This window comes from Sarcophilus harrisii, chromosome 2 (genome assembly GCF_902635505.1).
Source record: "Sarcophilus harrisii chromosome 2, mSarHar1.11, whole genome shotgun sequence".
NCBI lineage: Eukaryota > Metazoa > Chordata > Mammalia > Dasyuromorphia > Dasyuridae > Sarcophilus > Sarcophilus harrisii.
The window spans coordinates 283,010,226-283,022,966 of record NC_045427.1 but is presented as its reverse complement, the minus strand read 5'-3'; the positions used below and the strand labels follow the sequence as shown (position 1 = coordinate 283,022,966).

General features: G+C 35.4%; 1 protein-coding gene across 11 annotated transcripts in view; it reads right to left on the bottom strand.

Annotated features, from left to right (window-relative positions):
* Positions 1-970: 970 nt before the first annotated feature.
* The window catches only part of UNC79 (unc-79 homolog, NALCN channel complex subunit), a 300,682-nt gene continuing 288,911 nt past the window's right edge, over positions 971-12,741 (bottom strand). For all 11 annotated transcript variants that reach the window (XM_031952318.1, XM_031952320.1, XM_031952321.1 and 8 more), the window contains 3 exons: positions 8,294-8,371; positions 4,089-4,130; positions 971-1,542 (listed from right to left, as the gene is read on the bottom strand). In XM_031952318.1, coding sequence (XP_031808178.1) covers positions 1,342-1,542; positions 4,089-4,130; positions 8,294-8,371 — 321 coding nt within the window. In that variant the 3' untranslated portion in view covers positions 971-1,341. The remainder of the gene's footprint in view (positions 1,543-4,088; positions 4,131-8,293; positions 8,372-12,741) is intronic.

Sequence of the window (12,741 nt, the reverse complement as noted above, 5' to 3'; positions counted from 1 at the left end):
TGAGATCTCTGTCACTATTGACACTTATGACCATTGTTGTAATAGCTTCCCTATACTCACCTTATATTTGTCCTGCTACTGGTTCTTTCCTCTGGCCCTTCCTTCACTTTATTTTTGTTTTATCCTATGGACCTTCTCATAGAGTAGGAGCTTTAGTAATATTTGTTGGTTTTTTGACCTCAGAAGGTATATAGTCCAAACACTGCTTGAAGCAGGAATCCCCTCTATAACATACCTAAGGAATATTCATCCCTTTTGACCTAGAAATTAATTTTTTAAAAAGAAAACCCTCAGGCTCTCAAAGATAATAAAGAATATGCATTTAATAGCATGTTAATATACAGCTTAAACGTGTATTAATTCTTCTTTTTGTCAGTGCATTACAGGAATAAAAGAAGAGAAGTACCATTTGTGAATGCACAGTCAAATGCTGATCATAAGTGCCAACGCATCTCGGTGCTCTTGCACTATTAAAATTCGGCTTTAGGAATGTAATTCCATATGCAGTGTTACGTGCCAGTGCTAGGATTCCATTAGGTTGGTATGCAATCTACAGTCTGTTTTTTATCCCAATGGAATTGTATACAAGTATTACGAAAAGAATAAAATTTCTTATTCATAAAACTAAAGGGGTTATCCTAAAGCTTACAAGAAGAAAGTACAGCCTCAAACTAAGGAGTCAAAAAATCTAGTTTTTGTTGTTTGTTGCAATTGTTTTAAAAATAAGCCACCATACTGGACAGTTTTGGAAAACGATATTATAAAAAGGGAAAGAAAGGAAAAAAAGAAAGGGAGGAAGAATTGGCACAGTTAAACCCCCTAATTTCTAAGTGCACTTTGTAATGCTCCTTGCAAGCTGCCGCTTTTTCCCATGATCATGACCCCAAGCCTCCGTAGGGTGTCACCGGCGCACGGTGAGGAGTTTTATTGCATTGCCAAGAGTCGGTTTTAAGAAAAAACACTAAAAGGCTTCAAAAACCCTATTTATTCTCTGTCATCAAAAATAGCAACAGGGGGACTTATACAACTTTTCTGTGAGTGCCCACCAGTCTATTTTTTTTTCTTCTTAAAAAAAATAGAAGTCAGTTAAAGAGAAATGATTTGGTTCTTAAAAAAGAATGTAAGGAAACACTTAATTGGCTAGCCCAAGGAGACGTCAGAAACAGGTGAAGCAGGAAAGCTTCGACACGGCCATCGGCAGGCTCCGCATGTCTGTATCTAAACTACAGAGGGGGTGCAGAGGTCCCCAATGCCTTCTCAAACCTGCGTGGATCCTAGTATTTGTCTGGAATCCCGTTATTGCTGAACCAGAGTGTTCACGCTAGAAGCAACACGCCCTGTTCATAGAGGGTAGAACTGGGAGGCAGCTTCTGAGGATTGGATCTCCACCTGGGCCATTTTGAACTGGGTGCACTGGAGCCACTTCCGGAGTGCGGATGAGCTCGTGCTTGTCTGTCCTGAGCCCTGCAGTATCCTTAGGCTGTGGTGGTTCACATTGTTCTGAATTGCTTGAAGTCGTAGTTGTAGTCCAGCTGATAAATGCTGTGGAAACATAAGAGATTCAGAATCACAGATCGGCAGAGTCACCGAGGCTCAGAATTGGCAGGGACTCACTCCTGAACAGGAAGTTTCTCCTAGCATCCCTGCTAAGTCATCATCTAGGATCCACTTAAAGAGTATCAGTGATGGGAATGTACCACATCCTGAGGCAGCCCCTTCCACTCTGAGAGAGTTCTAATTGTTAAGACATTGATTTTGCCTTTTGTCAAGCTAAAATCTGTCTCTGTAGACCTGTTACACCAATTCACAGCATGCTATCCATGGCCGCAGCAAAGCTGTTACCATAGATCAGAAATCAGAGGGGGACTGCATATAGCTCTTGGATCTATTATTCTCCATCGTGACTTGACATGGAAAAGAGAATACCAGTGCATACCTGCAACTTACAATTTGCCCCAGTTGATTTAGTGATCTCCCCCCACCCCGTACTATCTCCCTGTTCTTTCTGTCCTTAAGAATGGACACAAGAAAGGATGCCTCCTGAATTCCTACTAACACCACCACTGCCAGACAGGTGACAAGAGCTAAGGCAAAATGGAAACTTAATTCCTGCTGCCAAACTTGTAGATGCAGCTGGTAACTAACTTCTCTGTACCTCTGCCAAGATCAAACATCTATGTTTAGTAGCAGTAAAACATATTTGCCCCTCATAAGACAAACCTTCCCTAGGAGCCAGGTAGTGGGATAGAAAGAGTACCACACTGGGAGTTAGGAGGTCTGACTCTGCCACTTATTAGTTCTGTGTCTTTGAGAAAATTACTTCATTTCCCAGGCCCTCAGTTTCTTCATCTGTAAAATGGACGGGAGGCTGGTAGAACAAAGAGTTAAAAAATGTCTAAGGTCACTAAGGTCATTTGTATAATTCTAATATCTGAATTTTCGCCACCTATTAACTATGTGATCTTGGACAAGTCAATTCCCTCTACGTTCAGATTTCCTATATATCAAATGAAGGAATTGTGCCTAATGATTTCTGATGAGCCTCATAGTTCTGACATTACATAAGTTAATAAATGTCCTTCAAAAATTTCTCCCCTTCCTAGAAGACTGATGATAGGGGGATTAGGACATTTATTTGTTCAAGTCACCCTAGTATGCTCTTTTAAAATAGCTACACTTCTGCAGCTAATCAGCAAACTAGGATTAGTTGAAGACATGAAACTACTTCATCTTGATCCTTATTACAAATCTACATTCAGAATGTATAATCAGTGAGATAGGTCCTTAGAAGTAGTTTCCTTGACTTTCAATTGGAAGCTTATTGCTGAAATTCTGATGTCTAAATACCTTACATGTCTCTGAGAATTCTCTTAACTAGCTTTTAAGCTACTGTAGCAAGAATAATCCCTACATAATTTTCTTTGAAGTGCAGAATGATATCTGATAAATGCTATAGAAATACAGATTAAGATTGGAAGGGACCAAAAAATCATTTAATCCTCCTACCACAATCCTTTTTACAGATGAGAGAAATGAGTTCAATTAAATTCAGTGACTTACCCTGAAGTAACATGGGTAGTAATTGGCGGAGTTGGGATTCAAACCCAGGTTCTCTGATCTCAAATATAGCTAGCATTCCTTCCATGGTACCACTTTCTAATAATGATTCCACATGGCCAGGAAGATAGAACACAGGGCCTCCCTGTTCTGGACCTGCCACTTTTAACATGCAATTGTACGGGACACCTCATCTGAAACATGAGATCTATAAAATCCCTGTACATTTTGCAGTAATATGTTCAAAGGATAAAATGGCATAACAATCCAGGCAGGATAGCCTAGTGGAAAGAACACTCCTGGGTTTGAATCCTGAATGCTACTTAGTGGTTCTGTGACTTTAGTCACATCATTTAACCTTTCAGGGTCTCAGTTTTCCAATCTATAAAGTAGAGGATAATAATATCAACTTCAAGGGGTAGTTGTATCGCTTTTTGTAAATAATTTATAAATTGGAAGTATTGTTATTATAATGTAGAAGCAGCATACTATGGGAGACAGAATGTAAAACCTATAATGAGGATGATCTGGACTCAATTACCTCTCACACTTAGCTGGGCTTAAACTCTCTGCCTTCTTAGATGGGGAAGGATCTGCATTTAGAAAGAGGCATGTTCCCATATCAACAAAATCACAGATGCTTGATGTATTATGATAACCAACACAAACCGTGCTTTGAAAAAAAAAAATTATGGTAGACAAAGATTTGGAGTCAATATCCTGGGTTTGAATTCCAGCCCTGATGTAAGCCTGGACAAGACACACAAATCTGGGCCTTAATCCCTCTATATATAACATGAAAGAATTGGACTAAATCTGTAAGATCCTTTCTAATTCTAAATGCTATGCTCCAATACTTACTTGGAAGGAGACAGTGGAACTATAAGGCAATTTGCAATGAGCATGTGTAAGCATGACAATTCTTGTAGTGTGATCAGTATTAAAAATGCCTATGGTCTTCATGATGGGTTCATGAGGGACCCAGGTTCAAACTAAAAACTTGCCCTAAAGTAGCCCCTGGAATAACTTACCTTCAAGTTTGACTGAATCATTGGCAGCCACATAGGTATAAGCTGTGAGGAAGAAACAAAGATGTTTGCTATTATTGTACTACTTGGCCACATCAGATGCAATTACAGTGAGTGAAAGCAGGGCATCATTAATCCTTCCAACTTTGCAAGGATGAGGGCACATGCTGAGGCATTGCCCATAATCAGAAAAATGTCTTTTTGAGTCCAGGCCCTGCTGAGCTGGTGGCATTTGGAGGTTAATAAGCACCCCATGATTGCTTGGAATATACACTTTAGAGCAAGTGACTGATTATCTCTTGAAAGCCACTCAATGAGGGGAAAGTTAGTGTATATTTTAAAAATACCTTCACTTCCTTAAATAGAATCTTCCTCCCTAGAATCTTCAGAAATGATTCTCCAGGTATAGCCATGATTGTATTAGCTCTTGATTGTTAAGGAAAGGTTCATGAACAGCAGCTAGAATTCCACACTGTCAGAAAAAGATAGACTTCTATTTCCTATCTATATTATATGGAAGGTAAAATAGAACCAAAACAGATAAGTAAGGACTTTGTACAGTCTGCGTATGCATAAAAATGACTAGTACAAGCTAGGGGCCAACTGACTCTTTAAAAGTCATGGGCTCTATATCCTAAAGCTTAAACATCTATTGAGATATATGATTTCTCTTACAGCTTGCTGTCTTTTGGCAGGTTATACTTTATAGAGTAGGAATAGTGTCTCTCATTCCTGATGTAGTACCATCAGCTTCTACTCTCTTCAATGGCCTCTGCTCCCTCAGAGCAGTAGGAAAGTTCAATTCAACAATGTAGTGGAATATGACATAGCTCATCTGAACTATCAGAAGACAAGTTATAATTGTGATCTTCTGAGTCTGAGGCACAGTTTCAGAAAAGTCTGAATAGAAATTCTCAGTAAAGTCTAGAAAAGTTTGCAGATAGAAGTATACATATTAATTCTATAATTCTCAAACCAATAGTTTGTTTACCCCACTCCAAGTTACTACCCTCTTTGGAGAATAACACACCAAAATTGTATTATTAGGTCTATGAAAGTGATTATTTTTATTTCTGCTTATTCTTTTGCTCATAGTTAATTGTCATGTATACATGTTTTAAAACCTTGTTAATACTATGTCCAATTTACTAATTTCTTAATAAAAATAGTGGTCTTGGCCAACACATTGGATATAACATAATTATAGTTTTTAGGGAAGAAGTATCACTGGGTGAAGTTATATCTTCTGAAAATGATCCCTGTGGCTTATTCCTATTATTAGACTTACAATCCTAGTAGGACATTAAGAGTCAGCGCCTTAGAAGTCTTTGCCACAAATTATCTGATCCTAATCCTTGCCTAAATATTTTAAATCACAAAATAAGCTACCCCAGGGTGTCTAGATGGCCTCTGAAGTCTTTTAAGCTCTGAGATTCTGTCATTTTACCAAATATCAAAGAGAAGCAAAGATAAACTATTGGTACTGACTTCCCATAGCAGTTTTAGGAATTTACTGACTTAATATGGTATCAATAATTCAGGTAAATAGGTTCAAATGGTGGCTGGACTGTCCAGTGCTGACACAAACACACACACACACACACACACACACACACCCCTCTGTAGAAGGAAACAAATATTCAGAAGAAAAGGAAATTCTGACCAGCAGTCTGCAGCAGCCTGGAGTTAAATATCTCTAATTAGAGTTTATGAGTAGTAATTGTGGATAACCATATAGTCAGTGATAATTAGATTAGGAGAACATATTAATTTACATCAGGATGCTGTTCAGAAATAGCAAGTTGGAATCAGGTCAAAGGACTTATAATATCCATATTTATAGTTATATCAAGGTCCAGGTCTTTATTTATCCTTTGTGTAAATTTGGATGGCTCCCTGTGGGTTCTGATTCTATAGGATATAACAATCCACAAGAAATCGCTGTTTGAGGATAATCCAGAAAAATATGAGTTTTGGAGAAACTCACATGGAGCTCTTTTATCTGGGAGTTATGGGAATAAGCAAGAAACACAACCTGAAAAAGTTAACATTACTATGGTAAGGGTTCTTCACTCAGATCCATGGTCTGTCTAAGGGACCAGAATATAAATTTCAGGTCATCTATGAACTCATACAGAAAAAATAAAAATTTACACTTTTATTTTACTGATCTCTATCTCAAATTTAGCATTCAATTTAAAAACATTATTCTGTAAAGGAGTCCATAGGCTTCACTAGGCTGCCAGTGAAATCCATGATACACATAAAAAATTTAAAAACTCTAAACTTAGGATATTTCTAGGGATGTCTAACTCCAGACTTGGCCTATGAGTGCATATCAGAGTATTTTCCTAGGTGTTCCCTTTTCTCATAGGAAAGTGTTTGCATTCTTTAGGGAACAGAACAGTGGCTGACATTTGGGCTAAAATGTCAGCTATTCTTTTAAAGAGCTAGCAAACTACAATGTAGAAAGTTTCTTTGGCAAAGAAAGGTCTTTGCTCAGAATTCAGGAAGAATGGTATTAGCTGGAAACACTAAGAGCCATGACATCTTCAGGTCCCATCAAAAAAAAAAAAAAAAAAAGTGTTGCTTTTCTGAGCCAGTAACTTGATTGTTTGTGATAAGCTATTGTCACTTTTCCCAACTAGTTTAACATATGATTACCTGATTCTTAATTGTACTCTCCAAAGACAGTTAGATTTATAATTTACCAATTACATGACTGAAACCTTCAGGTTAAACTTCATTATTATTGACAGCCTCCTATAACCAAGCAATCATTCTACTTAGGGAACACTAATTTGATTTATTGCATAACTTTCATTTTGGTTCCTTTTTGTTAGTGGCTTATACAAAGCTATCAGTAAGAATTAAGCATAATTTACTTTGGCTGCAGTAATGGTATAATATAGAGTGATTTGGGTGGTGATGTTTTTTTTTTTTTTTCCTTCCTTGGGAAACTTGAAAAACAGAAGTTATTTTAGCTTAAATAAAAGCAATGTTCTTAGAGTTAAAGGAATTTAGTTCTATTCCTGGCTTTTCCACATTTGTGTGACTTGTGCGCTACCTGTTTGACCTTGGTCAAGCCACTTAATTTCTTCAGATCTCAATTTTCTCATGTGTAGGAAATAGGTATATTGAATTATCTGACCTATATAAAACCACTTTCCTAACTAATTCTATGATATGATCATTTGATGATCATATTATATTGTTCTCCAATTCTTATTGTTAGTTGAAGACATTCTTTTATTCAAAGAAAAGCATTTCACTGGATGGTCCCTCCTATTAGCAAAATGAATTGGGTTATACAAGACAATTATCCAACACATTGGTGATATTATGAATGATCACTAGTACCAATACTATAAAATGTTCAGATGTTAGTCTAATTGTACTTCCTTCCCCCCATAAGCCTTTTTAAGATAAAAAGAGGCAATGTGAAACAGTAGATAGGAAACCAGAGAAATTGAATTCAAGCCTAAAAAATACTGACTTTGTGACCCTAAATAAGTCATTGTCGGTACTCTAGGTAATTCTCTAAGGCTCTTAAGTTTCAGGAAGGCACTAACTTATATTGATAGAGTCTAGGACTTATCCCATCTAGGGCACAGCACTAGGAAATTTGGCTCTTATTCTTTTTCTAAAGAACAGAATCAAAAAAATGAAAAAGTGACGCTATTGAGGATACAAATGGATTAATATAGTCTTTCTCAAGTTCAGTTATCAAAGTTTTCTCCAATTCTTTGACTTTTCAATATCACTAGTTATTTGGGGAATGATCCTGGGTAATAAATATCTATTCAATTTGCTTACATAATCTCCAGGATACTTTCTTGAACAAAGTTTACAATTATATTACATTGACCTCAAAGGATCATCCAGAGAGTGACAATGAGTTAAATGCCTATAGCTTTGGGAAGAGTAAACATGTACTATCCAATTTACTAAATTATGGCACCACTGTTAAAATAAATTTCTCCTATAAGCATATCTTTAATTAGCAACTTTCAAGTTATATTTGTTTGAAATACTCAGTGAGGTAATTTTTTTCATGTTTTCTCGTATATTTAATAGAAGTATATATCCTCCAGCTATGGTTCCTGAAGCTGTTTTTTTAAAGTGTCTCGCTCAAAAAGTATAGTTATGAGTCCTAGATCCTGAAGGCTGAGGGAAGTTCTCCCTAAGAACCATTATGACTTTCATACCTTGACAAAAATGGTTGAATTGCATTCTTGCAGTGCTTCCATCAAACTGATCACATGGAGACACACCATTTCTACCATCTGAAACAAAAAAGGAGAAACAAATGCTTCTTTCAAAGTAATAAGAACTCTAAAAACCACTATGTACCAGTCAAGAGCCACTGACATTTGTTTATACTTTTGCCTAACGATCAGGTTGAACTTCTAAAACTCCGGAATAAAAAAAATAAGCTAGAGCAGTTTTCTATTTGCGAAATTTTCCTTGTCTAACACCACTTCCATACATAGTACCACCAACCTAGAAGCCCTTAGCTTCCTTCATTACAAGTCATGTATCTCTTCAGAAGCATTTCCCTTCTTCCATCTTGAACAATTCTTATCCACACTTATTCAGAAAGAAGTTGAGAGATTTGCAGGAGACTTTACTTGCCTTAAAATCTATAGTTTCATCAGGATGAATACAATAAGAATAATTTTCCTAAATTAATGCTGCCAAGCACTGGTTTTGTGAGATTATTAATTATACTTGTCTCAAATATTGTCAAAAAATTATCAGAACTAAAAATTAAATTTCATTATTATCAACAGCCTCATATAACCAAGCAATCATTCTTTTAGGGAACACTAATTTGATTTATTGCATAACTTTCATTATGGTTCCTTTTTGTCAGTGGCTCATACAAAGCTATCAGTAAGAATTAAGCATAATTTACTTTGGCTGCAGTAATGATATAATAAAATATAATAAAAAAAATAAAATGATATAATGAAATAAAAATAAAAATTAATCAGAATTAAAATAATTTAATTCACTTTAATTTTTAAAGAAATATATGCTACATAGTATCCTTTTAAGGAGAAAAGAGGAATTGTAAAATCAATCAGTGACACAAAACAAAAATCTCTGCGCTGCATTTATATTATACTATTAGTAATTTAGACCTCAATAATGAATATTTGTATAAGCACAAAAATTTCTGTAGAAGTTTGTTAGAAATAACACTAATATCTGGGTTAATAGCTGCAATGTTGTAGGTTAAGTTCATTATATCATTGAACAAACAAAGCATTTTGCTAGATATTAGAATAAAAACAGAGCAGTCCCTACCCTTCAAGAGCTTCCATATTATTGGGATGAAACAACATGTACAAGAAATTTTAGCCAGAGAGCAATAATAACTCTGGTAATATCAAGGACCTTGTGAAAGAGATAGTGTTTGAGCTGAGTCTTGATGGAAGAAAGGGATTTGGAGAAGTGGAAGTGGGGATTTCATGCTTGGGGGACAGAAAATGGAATATTATGAACAGGGAAAAGCTATATGGCTAAAGTGTAATAAAACAAAACAAAATACTCATAACAACTATTCAGAATCAAGCAAAAAAACAAAACAAAACAATTTCCCACATTATACAAATATCATTTTGATGACTCCCAAATGACTTGCCCAATAGTCAAAAAGTTAATTAAAGTCAGAGGTAGGATGCGAACCCACATCTTCCTTTAGAACATAAGCTCTTTGAGGAATGAGAATGTTTCACTTTTGTCTTTTTATAATTTTTGTCTTGCTTAACATGGTTTCAGATACACAGCATTAATAAGCATTCATTGTTGTTACTTTTGTGACTGGCTGCAGATACAGCTTCCTATCTGCTATATCATAGTAGATTTAATAGGGATAAATTTAAATTTAGACTTAAAAATTAAAATCAGCTACACAAATACAGCTCTATCTATTTTTCAATTGTGGGCAATTTTTCATGACCAGATTTGGGGTTTTCTTGCCAAAGTTACTGGAGTGGCTTGCCATTTTCTTTTCCAGCTCATTTTATAGATGAGGAAACGAAGTGATTTATTCAGGCTCACAGAGTTAGTAAATGTTCAAGGTCAGATTTAATAATATGAAGTGTCCTATATGAAAAGTGAGGGGTTACCATTATTATTACAATTACCATCAATTACCATAGAAAGTGGTACAAAGAAAAGAAGATGGAGTTTGCAAACTACAGGCTGGGGAACTTGATTTCAATTCCTGCTAAATTCTGGCCTACATGAGTAATATTTCTAAATAAATAGCAAACATCTAGAAAAGGAAGTGGTTATCTCAGAAACCCTTCAAAGCTTCATCAATAACAAATCATGGTAAATATCTGACACACACCAAAATATTTATCACTTTCAGTGATAGCAAAGATTAGAAGGTGAACACCCATTAAATGGAGAATGGCTAAGCAAACTGTGGTACATGAAATTAATAGAATACTATTATACACTAAGAAATGATTATGAAAAATAAAGTATTAAAATGTTTTTGAATGCATACAGAATGACATAAGCACAGCGAAGACAATATATTCAAAAATAACATTAATGTAAATGAAAAAAAACTAAATTATATATAATTTCTAATGGCCCAGCCAAGCCAGGGAAACAAATTGAGAAAAAGAAGCAACATTTTTTCTTTGCACAAGTGGGAACTTTGCATATGGAATGTTGCACATAGTATTAACAGAACTATTAACTGGTTTTGCTCAGCCAAATTTTTTTTCATTTTCCTTTAAAATCTTTCTTACAAGGAATGTAAGAATATGTAAACAAAGGATATGTAAAAATAAAAGAAATCAATAAAAAATAACGTAAACTAAAAGAAAAGTCTAGTCAAATTAACTTCAACCTTTTTTTGGAGAGGAGGTAAGAAAGGATAGACTTACTAAACCAGGTAAGTAAGGGAATATTCAAGAGGCTTCAGTAAAAAATCTGACAAACTCTATCAAGATACTTTTGCATATAAATTGGAGAGACACAGACTAGATAATAGCACAGTTAAATTGATTACAAATTAGTTAAATAACCAGACTCAAAACATTATCATTAATGGGTTAAAGTTAATTTAGAAGGTTTCTACTGGAGTACTGCAGGGATCTGGTGATGGCATGCTTCTAATTAATATTTTTATAGATTTGGAGAAAAGCATGGATGGCATGCTTATCAGATTTATCATGACACAAAGTGAAAGAGACAGAAAACATGTGAGATGGCATTCAAGATCCAAAAAGCTCTCAACAGGTAAGATGACGGAGCCAAATCAAACAAGAAATACTTCATAAAGATAAATGTAGAGTCCTATAATTAGTTAAGAAAAATTGACTTCCTAATTTCAAAATGTTTAGTTAAACAATAGTTCTTTGGGGGGAAAAAAGATCAAAGGAATTTAGAAGGCTATAATGTCACTGTATCAACAGTGCAATATATCATCCAAAAACCCCTTCAAATTAATGTAATCCGTTAAAAGAGGCATACTATCTAGATGGATGAAGGTAATAGTTCCATTATACCTTCCACTACACAGATCGCATCTGGAATATTATGTTCAATTCTGGGTAACACAATTAGATAAGATATTAACAAACTAGAGAAGTAACAAGTACAGATGGTCAAAATATCTAAGAACTTTGAGACCGCATGCCCAAAAAACTGGAGAGGTTCTGCCTATAGAAAGAAAGACATATAGGACATAATAGTTATTTTCAAATATTTTAATGAATATTATTAAGGACTGACAGGTGACAGAACAGCAAATAATGGGTAGAATTTACAGCAGTAGCTATAGGTTTGATACAAGGAAAAATTTTCCATCAATCAGAGCTCCCAAAAGTCCAATGAACTATGCCAGGAGATAATGAGATCTCTCTCACTATGATGGAAACTCCATTTTAAGTCAAAACTGGATAGGGATGGCTAAACAAGTTGTGGTAGGCATGGTTCACCAATCAATCAATTACTAAATAAACATTTAAATGCTACTATGATCCAGGCACTGCGCTAAATGCAACATAAGATGATTCCTGCCCTAAACAAGTTCATAATCTACCTGAAGAGACAACATGCAAACAAATATATACAAAGCAAGCTAAATACAGAATAAATAGGGAATAATTAACATAGGGAAAGCTTTGACATTAAGAGGGATTCCTGTAGAAGTTGGGATTTTAGTTGGTACTTAAAGGAAGCCTAGAAGGTCAGTAGTTGGGAGTGGAGGAGAGAGCTTTCCAAACATGGGAGGATAGCCAAAGAAAATTCCCAGAGCTAAGAGATGGAGTTCATTGAACAGCCAAGAAGTCACTGTCATTGAAATAGAAGATTATATGTCAAGATGTAAGGTGTAAGAAGATTGAAAAGGTAAGAAGGGACTAGATTATGACGAGCTTTGAATGCCTAACAGAGCATTTTATGTTTGTTCCTGGAGACAGCAGGAAGCTCCGGGAGTTTATTGAATAGAGATATTTATATGATTAGACATTAATTTTAGGAAAATCTCTTTAATAGTTGAATGGAGGGTAATTTTTGGGGAAGATGAGGCAGGCAGACCTACCAGCAGGCTAATGCAGAAGCAAAACAAAAGAAAACCATGAAGTGATAAGGGCCTGTGCCAGAGTGGTGACAGTGTCAAAGA